The 13,976-nt window shown below is 39.5% G+C and overlaps 1 protein-coding gene across 3 annotated transcripts in view; it reads left to right on the forward strand.

Annotated features, from left to right (window-relative positions):
- Positions 1 to 13,976, forward strand: part of SAMHD1 (SAM and HD domain containing deoxynucleoside triphosphate triphosphohydrolase 1) — a 63,621-nt gene continuing 49,645 nt past the window's right edge. For 2 of the 3 annotated variants that reach the window (XM_036824770.1, XM_036824772.1), the window contains exons 1-3: positions 1 to 286; positions 5,118 to 5,184; positions 10,181 to 10,253. In XM_036824770.1, the coding sequence (XP_036680665.1) occupies positions 79 to 286; positions 5,118 to 5,184; positions 10,181 to 10,253 (348 nt within the window). In that variant the 5' untranslated portion in view covers positions 1 to 78. The remainder of the gene's footprint in view (positions 287 to 5,117; positions 5,185 to 10,180; positions 10,254 to 13,976) is intronic. The other variant, XM_036824771.1, reaches the window with a different exon arrangement.

Raw genomic sequence — 13,976 nt, forward strand, 5'->3', positions numbered from 1 at the left:
ACTGAGCTGCGAGTGCGCCTGCGCGCGGGTCGGGCGCCGGGGTTCTTGACTGTGCCGCGCGGGGCGCTGGGTGTAGCCATGCAGAGTGCCGACTCCCAGAAGCCCCCCAAGCGGCCACGGCGCGATGGGAGCCCGAGAACCCCGCCAGACACCCCTCCCGCAGACGCAGAGAGGTCCCCGAGCCCCGACCTTCACCCCGACCACCGGACCTGGGGCCCGGAGCAGGTGTGCTCCTTCCTAAGGGACTGTGGCTTCAGCGATTCTGGACTGCTGGAACGCTGCCGAGGTAGCAGGGCTGTAGGGGTGAGGGGCCGGGGGCCGGCGACCCGAGGTCGCGACAGCCGGGCCTGAGAGAGGGCCCCCTGAGGCCGTGAGCGGGGGGCCTCAAAGAGGAGCCAGAGCGGCCGAGGGAGACCGGACGCGGGAGGCACCCGAAGGGGTGGACCTGAGGCGGGGACGCCCAGGAGGGATGACCTGAGGCGGAGAACGGAAACCTGAGGCGGCGAGCCCTCGGAGAAGGTTGCCTGAGGCGGGGGAGGGAAACTTGACGCGGGGGGCACCCGCAGGGGTGGACCTGAGGGGCGGCGCCCAGGAGGGATACCCTGAGATGGAGGAAGGAGAAATGGGGCGTCTGGCGTTGCGGACCCGTAGGAAGGGAGCGGACTTTGGGGGTTGTGAACCTGGGTCGGGGAGGGGGCAGCTGGTCTAACTCTGGTGGGCTTCTTCAGGAACTTGGCACCCCAGCGCCGGACAGGCGGGACTCAGGTCCCTTTTTCAGTTAGAAGACCCATGGTGGGAGGGTTGCTGTCATTGAGGCTCACCAGGCTCGGGAGACCCCCCTCTGCTGATGCAGCTCCCTGAACACTTGCCACGTTAGAGTATATTTGGGTGCTTTAAAGTTTGTTTCCTCCGCTCCCCTCCCAACTCGGGGTTTGTCTAACCGGGAAAGAGCTTTTCTGTTAATCTCTGAATCCGTAGCATCCCGGTAGGACTCAATACATGCTTGATGACTGTACTTGCAGAGCTTAGTAAAGATCATGTTTTGTTCACCAGAAGTTTCCCTCGCTAAATCTGAACCCTGGGGTGGTTCAGTTGACCACTGAACTCCCAGGTGCCCACAACTTGGCCTGTAGGTTGTGAGTTTTAAGCGACTTTACTGGCTTAAGTTCAAGCATCCATCCACTTGAAATCTACTCAACTTCCCGTAAGGGGGTTGAAGTTTAACCTCTGCTTTACCCTCTGAAGTGTTCAATAGGAAAGTGGTGTGATTTGCAAATTCAGTAAACTTTTGCAATTGGGGGGTGGAGCCCTCTTTGCTTAGGCTGGGTGGGAGGAACTAAAGAAGTGTTCAAGACTTAAAGATAGCTTGATGGGTGAAGGAAATTGCACTTCTCTTTTTCCCTACCACCACCCCCCCCCACCCCCCCACCCCCGGCCTTGGTTTTCCTCCCCTTCTGGGGTGGGATTTTTCTTTTGAGTAGCAGTAGGTGGGGATGAAGTAGTTTTATGTCTTCAAAACGTGATTGGCTATATTGTTGGCTGCCTGTTTCAGTGGTGTCCTGTAGATTAATTCATCAGTCTTCAGAATGATCTGTTCTCTTGACCCACAGTCTAATACTAGAAGACATTACATGCTTTTAATTGGTAAAAACTGACCAAGTGTTCACAGTTGCTTATTTCTTGCTGTCTGCTTTGTTTTGACCAAACTTTAGTCAGTCTTCTCTCTCTTCTACTGGCCTCTGAACTCCTACTTGCCCCCAAACTTGAGCAAGCACTAAAAAAGTGGAATATGCTCCTTGATCAGCTTCTCCTAAGAACTGGCTGACCACAGCCGGACAATGTCCTGTCAGACTGGGGTCACTTCCCCTCCAAAGATTCTGCTTATCTCTGCTTGCCCCTACTTTATCCTATTAAAAAACCAACCAACCAACCAAAAAACACCTTTTTGATTTTGAGCCACTTGCAGATTTCTGAGATCAGAACGTTCTCCCTATTGCAATAATTTTCTCCCTAATTAGAGTCTGTCCCTATCTAAGTCCAGATTTTTTAAATTGAAGTATAGTTAATTTACAATGTTGTATTAGTTTCTGGTATACAGAAAAGTGATATATATGTGTGTGTGTGTGTGTATATATATATATATATGTAGTCTTTTTCAGATTCTTTTCCGTTATAGATTATTACAAGATGTTGAATGTAGTTCCCTGTGCTATACAGTAGGACCTTGTTTTTTATCTGTTTTATACACAGCAGCTTGCAAGTCCAAATTTGTTTTTATTTGACAAAACTAAGCACAGGTGCTGGGTCCCTTTCCTCATTTTGGAATACAGTTTCACAGGAATTTAGAGACTGTAATCTGTATTTTTTCGTAGATGATGTGTTTGAGGTTCAAAGGCCACACAACTAGAAAAAAGCAGAGCTGGATGTTAAAGTTAGGTCTTTGGACTCCAGAATTCATGCCACTTATACCTTAACAAGTGTTCTCATCAAAATACATTGGATTTCCCTCAACAATAAGGGAATAAACAAACCAATAAGAAAAGAAAAAAAATGGAGAACATAACCAAAGTTATAAAGTCAACTAAGAACAAGGAAAAAAACACCTCAGTAGGAAAATGAGCAAAACACAAGGACAATTGACAACCAGCCAATAAAAACAGAAAAAAACATTCAGTCTTAACAGTAATTTTAAAAACACTGATTTTAAAATTTAGATAGAAAAATATTTAAAAATTGGTAATAGGAGAAATGGGTAATCCAATAAAGTTGATAGAAGTATCAATTTGCTTAACCCTGGACAGTTTGGGAATACCTTTTTACTTATAGAAAATTTCACTTGTAGGAATTTACAGAAACATTTGTACACTGTCCAAATAAATATATTCAAGATTATTCTTCTAACCACTAGTTATAAATAGCAAAAAAGTAGAAATGATCTAAAAATCCATTGATAATAGTAGGAAATAGTATTGATGATTAACAATTTATGGAGCATTTACTTTGCGTGAAGTACTATTCTCTGCACTTCATGTTTCATCTTATAAAATCTTTACAATAACTCTGTGACATAGGTTCAGTTATACTCATTTTAGTGGTGAGGAGCATAAGGTTCAGAAGAAATTGGTTAAATGTATTATGGTACATCTGTATTGTGGAATAAAAGACAACCATTAAAAATGATGAAACTACATCATTAATAATTGTTAATAATTGACAAGAAAGATCTTTATGACCTATTAGTTGGGAAAAATAGATTATAAACAACATAATTTCATTTGTGTAAAATTACATAATTGCATAGATAAATGTCTTGAATGTTGTTATCTAAAATATTAATGATTATTGGGAGAATATGAGTAAGTTGATATTTTATACTTTATATTGTTTGGATTTTTTATATTGAATATTTTTTATGCTTGAAAAACACCCCCAAAAATGCCATTTTCATTTAAATGTTTTTTTCTTTCTGGAAAATTACATCCTCATTTTCTCTTGTTACCTTTAGAAGGACTTTTGTTTGTTTGAAAATAATCCAGTGTTCTGGAATCTGAGGTCAGGAAGGTCTGGAATTAATTATATAGAAAGATAAAGAAAAATAAACCATGTGGGACTTCCCTGGTGGCACAGTGGTTAAGAATCCGCCTGCCAATGCAGGGGACGTGGATTTGAGCCCTGGTCCGGGAAGATCCCACATCTGTGGAGCAACTAAGCCCGTGAACCACAGCTACTGAGCCTGCGCTCTAGAGCCTGCGAGCCACAACTACTGAGCCCGTGTGCCTACAGCCCGTGCCCTGCAACAAGGGAAGACACCGCAATGAGAAGCCCGCGCACCACTACGAAGAGTAGCCCCCGCTTGCCGTAACTAGAGAAAGCCCACGTGCAGCAACGAAGACCCAACGCAGCCAAAAGAAATAAATAAATAAATAAAAATTTTTTTAAAAATGTATATAAGGCTTACTAAACAGATTGTGTGCTTTCTTTGGAGGTTTTAGAACTAAGTCAACACGTGGAGCATCCCTCAGGCTATGGTTTTGACCTGACTATTCTAACAATAGACTGACATTTCTTTCCCTGCTCCCACCCCAAACCTCACCTGTTTCAGGAGGAAGCTGCCAGTTTTGCAGCTGGACTTCCTTGCAAATAATTTACTCAAATAATTTTTAAAATTTTACCTGGTTTATCAAAAAAATCCTCTTGGTATAGTTATCAAATTAAAATTAAGACTTTCCAGGCTTCCCTGGTGGTACAGTAGTTAAGAATCCTCCTGCCAATGCAGGGGACACAGGTTTGAACCCTGGTCTTGGAAGATCCCACGTGCCACGGAGCAGCTAAGCCCGTATGCCACAACTACTGAGCCTGCGCTCTAGAGCCTGCGAGCCATAACTACTGAGCCCGTGTGCCACAACTACTGAAGCCCATGCGCCTAGAGCCCGTGCTCTGCAACAAGAGAAGCCACCCCAATGAGAAGCCCTCGCACCACAACGAAGAGTGGCCAACACTTGCCGCAACTAGAGGAAGCCCATGCACAGCAACGAAGACCCAACGCAGCCAAAAATAAATTTATTTTTAAAAAAATAAAATAAAAAATAAATAAAATTAAGACTTTCCAAGTAGCAATCAAAAATGTGGTACTTGGCACAGTTTGTTGCCAGTACTGGGTGCTCAAAAAAATGTTGATCTGGGGGCTTCCCTGGTGGTGCAGTGGTTGAGAATCTGCCTGCCAATGCAGGGGACACGGGTTCAAGCCCTGGTCTGGGAAGATCCCACATGCCGTGGAGCAACTAGGCCCATGAGCCACAACTACTGAGCCTGCGCATCTGGAACCTGTGCTACGCAACAAGAGAGGCCGCGATAGTGAGAGGCCTGTGCACCGCGATGAAGAGTGGCCCCCGCTTGCCGCAACTAGAGGAAGCCCTCGCACAGAAACGAAGACCCAACACAGCCAAAAAAAAAAAAAAAAAAAAAAAACCTAAAGAAGAAATACGTGGCGAATATCTTTAAAAAAAAAAAAAATGTTGATCTGAGTAAATTCTGGTGGACCCAAATTGAAAGAAATCAAAAAGCATGTGCTGTGAATATTGAAATCATTCATTTTTTTCCTCCCTTTCCTTCCATAGAGAAGAAAATCACAGGTTCAATACTGCCCTTTCTTGATGACTCTCTTCTTGAAGACCTTGGAATAAGGTAAGAATGATAAAATTCACATTGTAGCCAAGCACACTTAAGACCTTTTTATTCACACTGAACAGACAAAGCCCAAGATTGCCGATATTAAGTGTCCTCATTTTAAATCTGCACAGGTTTTAAAACAGAATACCACACCTGCTGTCTAAGAGTTGTTTTTGTTTGTTTTTGCTGTGCAAATCCTATGTTAAATATTACTAATGATTCCTGTTTTTAAAAATTTTGCTAACAAGCCTTCATGAAGTTTGTAGTGACCAACTTTTTACTCTCAAGTTCAGAATAATTGAATTACACACTCCAGAAAATGTAGAAGAATTGATAGGAAAAAAATGTTGGCAAGAAAAATCAAGGCTACAACCCTATCTTGAGTATATTTCTAGGTCTTTCTAAAGCTACTTAAGGCTGGAATGCTTCCCTGGTATTAGATTTAAAGACACTATCCAAAGTAGTTTGGCACTTTTCAGTTGTATGATTTGGGACAATTTATTTAACCCTTCAGTTTCTGCACCTGTGAAATGGATAATAATAATGAGACAATGTATGTAGAGTGATTAGCACATGTTAAGCCCTTCATAAATTATATATGTAGGTTGAGATCCCTATATATGACTGGAGATTCTAGGGTCTAGATTTATGTAAGTCCACTTTAAATATCTCAGTTGAAGATCCAATCAATATTTAAACCTTCCTTAAAGTAGAGACTCTGTTTCTATTAGGGAATTGGCAACAGTGGTAAAATATGGTCTTTTCTTCTGGAATTCCACTTAGCTAAGTGTTGTTTGTGGAAACAGTAACCAAAGAATCAGAACAAAAGATTATACTGAATTACTTCATGCACTGTTGTTTGGTAATTGATAATGCAAGTAGATTGAGGGAAAAGATCACTTTAGAACATTTTACTGACTTTTAATAAGCCTCCTTTGGGTCAGAATCCTTGGGAACCTAATCTTGCCTCTTTCATAATTATGTATCAGCCCCCTCTGTCCCCCCAAAGCCCCCTTACTACCTATTTCTTATGTATAATAGTAGCCTATTGTTTGAACTGAATGGAATTTTTTCTAATAGAGTTTTGCTTTTAAAGGGAACCATATACTTTGTGGACCCAAATGCTGTTGATTTATTCAACAAATATTTATGGAGGGTTCACTATGTGTTAGGCATTCTTCCAGGAACTTGGGACACATGAGTTAACAAAATAGTAAAAATTCCAAAAGGAACACTATATGTCATGTCTTTTTGTGCCCACCTCTTAACTCTGAGGTGGATTCTGCAGTACTCCTTAGAGCTGTGTTTTCCTATACAGCAGCCACTACCTATGTGTTAAAATTAATTAAAATTAAATGAAGTGAAAATTTTAATTTCTCAGTTATACTATCCATAATTCAGGTGCTCAGTAGCCACTTATGGCTGGTGGCTACCATGCTGAACAGGGCAGATATAGAATATTTCCATCATGACTAAGTTCTCCTAGACAGAGCTGCCTTTGAGGATTTCAGTGGGATCCGTTGAAGTTGTTCACAGTGGTCCAATGCAACCAACTTATTAATGTACCCTTGCATTATTTTCCCCTCATTTCCTGTTTCACCTTTTCTAGCCCTCCACTCCATATCCCAGGATTCACATCCAAAATAAATTAACTGTATGCAAGCTCTTGTCCTAGACTCTGCTTTCTAGGGGGAATCCAGTTTAGACAAGTACTCCTGTATTTCCTCAGTTTTATGATTAACTGATGATGGTAAAAGATTTTTCTTAAAAAAAATGAGAAATATTGTCACATTAAATGTACACATCAGTTGTAAGAAACATTAGATTTCAGAAATGATGAAATATGGAAATAAAAAATTATTTTAGTCCAACTATTCTGGCTCAAATCTTTGTTTAAAGTATTTAATTTGCCATAGCCTTTGCCAAAACAAACACACCTCCAGGTTTTGGGTGGCTTTTTAAATATACTTTAATCAGTGATTTTTTTTAAAAAATTAAATATTTTTATTGAGGTATAATTGACATATAATATTACATTAGTTTCAGGTGTACAATGTAATTATTCAATGTTCGTATATATTGCGAAGTGATTACCACAATAAGTCTAGTACCCTCTGTCACCATACAAAATTACAAAGAAATTTTTTTTCTTGTGATGAGAACTTTAAGATTTACTCTCTTTGGAATTCCCTGGCAGTCCAGTGGTTAGGAGTCTGTGCTTTCACTGCCGAGGGTGAGGGTTCGATCCCTGATCAGGAAACTAAGACCCTGCAAGCTGCGCAAAAAAACAAAACAAAACAAAAAACAACCAAAAAAAGATTTACTCTCTTGGGTCAACAAAAAATTAATCAATATTCGATCTAAAGGAGAAATAGAGAGTTTTATTCAAGCCAACCTAAGGATTATAACCCAAGAGACAGTCTTTTAGAAAACTCTGAGGACTCTTCTGCCTGTTAGAAGTCAAAGGAACAGTCATATACATTTTCGAGATAACAGATTGTACATCAAAGTGACACACTGACATTTTATGTAAAGTTCACCAAAGATACATAGTCCAGATCTGCACATAGGAGCAGTATATCACCATGATCCCTTACAGGATTAGGAAAGGAAAAATTAATCTTCTAAGGAGTTACATTGTTGGCATCAGAAGAAGGAAAAAAGCATTGTTTTTTACAGTTGAGCAGGCATTCCCACCTTTGAGGAGGTCTGGTTAATGTATAATGCACATTGCACATTAGGGAGGGCCCAGTACAAGCAGGGAACATGTTATGCTTAAATTTTCTTGCCCTGCTTAAAACATAAATTGTATACCATCACTTGGCAACTTTTAAACATGCACTACAACATTATTGACTATAGTCATCATGCAGTACATTACATTCCCATGACTTATTTATTTTAAAACTGGAAGTTTGTACCTCTTGAAGCCCCTTCACCCATTTTGCCCCCCCCATGTGATTTCTTTATGAATACAGTAGTTTCTTTTTGATTCCTAATTAAGTGATGAATACTGAGTATCCGTTGGGGAAAAGACTGGGCTGTGAGGTTGGTTTAGGTTTGGTATTATTTTATGCTGTGATTCCTGGTTATGCTCCACTGTGCAACTATACTTAACCTGTGTCAGTTACAGCTCTGCCTTAAAGTACTTCTTGGAGCCTGGCCTTTCCCTGTGCTTGATATTTCAAACTGATGAGGGTAGGGGAATAGTAAAACACAAGCTAGGGCTTCCCTGGTGGCGCAGTGGTTGAGAATCTGCCTGCCGATGCAGGGGACATGGGTTCAAGCCCTGGTCTGGGAAGATCCCACATGCCACAGAGCAACTGGGCCCGTGAGCCACAACTACTGAACCTGCGTGTCTGGAGCCTGTGCTTCGCAACAAGAGAGGCCACGATAGTGAGAGGCCCGCGCCCCGCAATGAAGAGTGGCCCCGCTTGCCGCAACTGGAGAAAGCCCTCACACAGAAATGAAGACCCAACATAGTCAAAAATAAATAAATAAATAAATAAATAATTTAAAAAAAAAAAAAAAAAACACAAGCTATGCTGCTTTAATGGTTTATCAGCTCTAATGATGCTTCTTTACATTCCAAAAAAATCATTCTTAGATTCTGTAGTTACTGTGGGTCTCGGGGGACAACATAGAGGTCAATTGTAGTACTTCTGGCTCCAAGTCTATCTAGGACTTTTAGCAAAAGATTTACATTTCAGTCTAATTAGCTAAAGGATTGATAAAGGCTAACCCCTTGCCTCCTGCTTCAGCCAGGTATCAGGCTAACATGCCTAGACCAATTAGTAAGTGTTAATGGAGCAAGAATGTGAATTATAGGATTTTGAGTTGTTTAATTCCTATTAAATTCTTTCTCAAGACTGGAGCATTATGAGTAATTACTGATAGAGGACGATAGGTATAAATGAAGCTAAAACCATATATATTTGATTCATGCATAATTCATACCTGATGCTCATAAGTCAAACTTGGACCTTTGCAACTCATCACTATAAAGAGTTTTTAAAATCCATTCATGGACTGATCACGTGACTGACAACCACCCCTGCCAAGAAGTCTTACATTGTCCTCCGTTTCCTTTCATTGTCCTGTGTTTCCTTTCATTGTATCCTAGACATTTGCATTTGATGTGACTATTTCTTAGTTGATGTAAGCAATAATTATTTCTCTTTGAAAGTTATTTTGATATGACAAAGGCTCAGTTTGTCAAACAAATGTAGTCTTCCTATATGTAACATCTTTGGCCAGTTTAGTTAGATAACTTTGTTCGCATACTCACCACTTGGTTACACTAATAAACTCCTAGATTCTTGTACTTAAAACGCTGCTGATGGGATAAATATTGAATTTAACATCAATAATAATTTCTATAACACCTGTAATCATAGTTAAAATCCTCCTATAGTTCTTGAGGGCAGGAACTGAGTCTTTTGTATCCCCAGTGCCGAACACACTGTTTAATCCCTCTCCAGCTCTGTGAGGGAGATAGTATTATATCTGTGCTATAGATGAGAACATAAGTGTACCAATAAAGGTTAAGTGACTTTTCCAAGGTCATAGAGATTCCACGTGCAGATGTGAGCCAGTTCTGCCTGATTCCAAAGACCTTTTTCATTATCACTGTGCTCTACTTCAAAGAGACTTACCTATCTTGAGATTTCACTTACGTGAGCCATGCAGATTTAGGATCATGAGGGTAGATGTTGGCCTCAATTAGGTTAAAGTAAGTTTGAAGTGTAAATTGAGCATTCAGTGATGTAGGTATGAGAAGTGTTGAAGTCTGAATTTACCAAGAGAGAAGAGGATTGAGGGCAGAAGAGTCTCATGTCTTAGAAGCAAAGGAAGGAGAGGGTTTCTAGTAGGAGTATGTTTGAATTATTAACTGTTCCTTTTAATCTGACTTCTGTTCTAACAACCTAAAGTTGATTATATACTATTATATACTCCAGGGATTATTATTTAGCAAATAATGATAGATTTGCTTATCCTGTTATAATTTTAGTTCCTACGGGAAGAGAATAAAGCTGCTTAATAATATCCAACAACTGGATCAAGCTCATGTTTATACAATGAAGGTAAGAGGAATCTGAGTTTATTATTTTTTTAATATAAAGTGATATAACTGAGTTATGTAGAATTCATTTTTAAAAGAATGGCAAGAAATCTCTTTACAGTAACAGGATTGTGAGTAATGGGTTTTTACTTTTCTAAATTTTCTGCATTTTCTAAAATAACCACGAGAAAAACTAAAATATTTTAAGCACACAGAAAAGCAGAAAAGCACACAGAAAAGCCCAGCTTGTCAAATCTTACCGTTTTGCCTAATTTGCTTCAGATCTATTATTTTTAGAACAAAATATTAGAAACAATAGAAGGCCTCCTTTGTACCCCTCTTGAATTCTGTTTCCATCCTTTCTTCCCCAAGTGTTTAATCATTTTCTTGAATGTTTTTTTAGATTTTTACTACATATGTATGTATAGCCACAAACAGTGTATAGTATTGTTTTACATATTTTTTAAACATTTATAAATGGAATTTCATTCACAGTAAGTAGCCTTCTAAACTTTCATATAATGTTATATTTTTGAGAAATATCCATATCGACACATATAGCCCTAGTTACCCCTTAGTCATAGAATAACTTTTAAATTAAAATTACTTATCAGTTTTGGTAAACTTTTTTGTCAAACAGTAGACCAAAGAATAGATATATGCCTAAAATTTGATCTATCAATAATTGTTTATTTCTCATCCCCCACCCCCTTCCAGACATTTCAAAAGCCCTGTTTTTCACACTCAGTGTCCCAAGAATCATTTTAACAAGCAGTCAACTGCCTAGCTCCCATCTCAGAAATTCTGATTCTGGGAACTTACAGTAGAGACCCAGAAATGTGCATTTTTCACAAGCTCTTCAGTATGGTTCTAATACCGTAATTAAAGAAATGTTTCTTGATTGGTTGGTGACAGGAAATGTACCACATTGTTTACGCTTTTGACATCTATAGGGTAAGAAAACTTAGTTTCAGACCTGGAAGAGGGGATGGGGGTCTCATTCCCCTTTTACACAGTCATCTTTTGCACTTTTCATCAGAGGTGCTTTATGTATTGAGTTATCTCAGATCCTATGAGCGCATGAATTTCAATTTTACTGTTACAAGTTAGTCTGCTTATTTTTCATTGAAAATCATGTTTGAAGATATTTAATAAATGTGTTTGGTTCAATTCCACAAGAATCTTCTTTTACAGACAAAGTAGTTGTTCTTAGAGCAAATCTGTTATTTGAGGAATGATCAAATCCCAGCCCTTTTTGAAAAAGTTACCTAATATTAAAAAACTTCATTTTCATGAAGAAGTAAATAGAAGAATCACTTACCAAGGATGATATCTAAATATTTTGTCCTGCAGTTGGGAGACAGTTGCTGTCATGCATTCTTTTTTGTCCTTTCTCAATAGCAGCAGCATGGGTGTTCTCATCAGGCAGGGCAGAGATAAGATGAGTTTTCTTCATTAGTTGAGATCATCTCAGATAATCTCTGAGGTCACATTTTCACAGTTTGCAACAAAAAATCTTTTTTTTTTTTTAAAGAGCTTTTTAATTATTATTTACTTATTTATTTATTTTTGGCTGTGTTGGGTCTTCGTTTCTGTGCGAGGGCTTTCTCCAGTTGCGGCAAGCGGGGGCCACTCTTCATCGCGGTGCGTGGGCCTCTCAGTATCACGGCCTCTCTTGTTGCAGAGCACAGGCTCCAGACGCGCAGGCTCAGTAGTTGTGGCTCATGGGCCTAGTTGCTCCGCGGCATGTGGGATCTTCCCAGACCAGGGCTCCACCCCATGTCCCCTGCATCGGCAGGCAGATTCTCAACCACTTTGCCACAAGGGAAGCCAAAAAAAACTTTTTGAAGTAATTTTCAAGGCAGTCAGTACTTTCATTTGCCCCCTTGTATTTATTTTTTCTATTTTTCATTAAAAACAAAATTGTTTAACCTCATATATAAACTATAGTCATTGAAAATAGATCTTAATGCTACTAAGTACTTGAGTCGGTGAGTCACTGTCTAGTAATGAAATTGATACCTTTTTTGACCTTAGCTTCATCAGCAGTACAGTTGAACAAAGAATTGATTCCTACCCTAATTTGGCATCTACCTTTTTTTTTTTTTTAACATCTTTATTGGAGTATAATTGCTTTACAATGGTGTGTTAGTTACTTTTTAACGTTTTTTTTTTAATAAAAACAGCTTTAGTGAGATATAATTCACATACCTTGCAATTCATTCATTTTATTTTATTTTATTTTATTTTTTATTGAAGTGTAGTTGATTTACAATGTTGTGCCAATCTCTGCTGTACAGCAAAGTGACTCAGTTACACACAGATATATTCTTTTATTCACTCATTTTAAATATACAAGTCAGTGTTTTTTAGAAAGTTCACAAGATTGTTCAGTCATCACCACAATCTAATTTAAATTGTAACAGTTCTTTATATATTCAGGATACAATTCCCTTATTAAATATATAATATGCAAATATTTTCTCCCATCCTCTGGATTATCTTTTTACTGTCTTTTTATTTATATATTTAGACCACATCATGTGGCTTGCGGGCTCTTAGTTCCCTGACCAGGGATTGAACCTGGGCTCCCAGCAGTGGAAGCGCAGAGTCCTAACCACTGGACCACCAGGGAATTCCCTATCTTTTTAGTTTAGTTTTGTTTTGTTTTTTTAATCAGTATTGCCTCTTTGTAAATTTATTTATTTATTTATTTTTGGCTGCATTGGGTCTTCGTTGCTGTGCGCAGGCTTTCTCTAGTTTCGGTGAGCAGGGGCCACTCCTCATTGCAGAGCACAGGCTCTAGAGCGCAGGCTCAGTAGTTGTGGCGCACGGGCTTAGTTGCTCCACAGCATGTGGGATCCTCCCAGACCAGGGATCAAACCCGTGTCCCCTGCATTGGCAGGCGGATTCTCAACCACCATGCCACCAGGGAAGCACCCTCTTTTTAGTTTCTTGATGGTGTTCTTTGGAGCACAAAAGTTTTAAATTTTGATATAGTCCAGTGTATCTATTTTTGCTTTTGTCTCTTATGCATTTGGTGTCATATCTAAGAAACCATTGCCTAACCCAAGACTATAACCTCTTATTCTTGGCTTAGTTTTCTTCACGCTAAATTTAGTTCAATTGGCCTCTGAAGCCAGGAATTGCATAATAGTGAGGATGAAGTGCAGTGTTTGACATAGTAGGCACTAATTTGTCAAATGTATTCGTGATTTTTTTTTTTTGGCCATGCTCTGTGGCTTTGGGGATCCTAGTTCCCTGATCAGGGATCTAACCCGTGCCCTCTCCACAGTGGAAGCACAGAGTCCTAACCACTGGATGACCAGGGAAGTCCCTGGTGAATTTTAAAACAGTGAAATGTCTGCCTAATATGTGTGAAATTATAGAATCACCACCTCTGAATCTTTTTCTGAGGGCTCCTGTTCCCCTTTCTTCAGGGTAGAACTGACCACTCCTTCTTTTGTTTCTTTTTCCCCATTCTCTTTCCCCACTACTCTACAAATAGATTCTATTATTTTTCCTGGGGGCAGGAATGGTAACTTACTCATCCCTCATCCCCAGTGCTTGGCATATACAGAAGGCAGTAGAATTGTTTTATCCTGCTTGGCTAGTAACACAATAGAATATCATATACCTTTAAAAGTGATAAGTAAGTGGACCATGTGACTATAGAAGGAGTAGATTATATTAAATAATACTGGGAGACACCAGCTCTGAGACACCTTGGGCACCTTAGCCAGCC

Source organism: Balaenoptera musculus, chromosome 15, assembly GCF_009873245.2.
Source record: "Balaenoptera musculus isolate JJ_BM4_2016_0621 chromosome 15, mBalMus1.pri.v3, whole genome shotgun sequence".
In the NCBI taxonomy this organism is placed as follows: domain Eukaryota; kingdom Metazoa; phylum Chordata; class Mammalia; order Artiodactyla; family Balaenopteridae; genus Balaenoptera; species Balaenoptera musculus.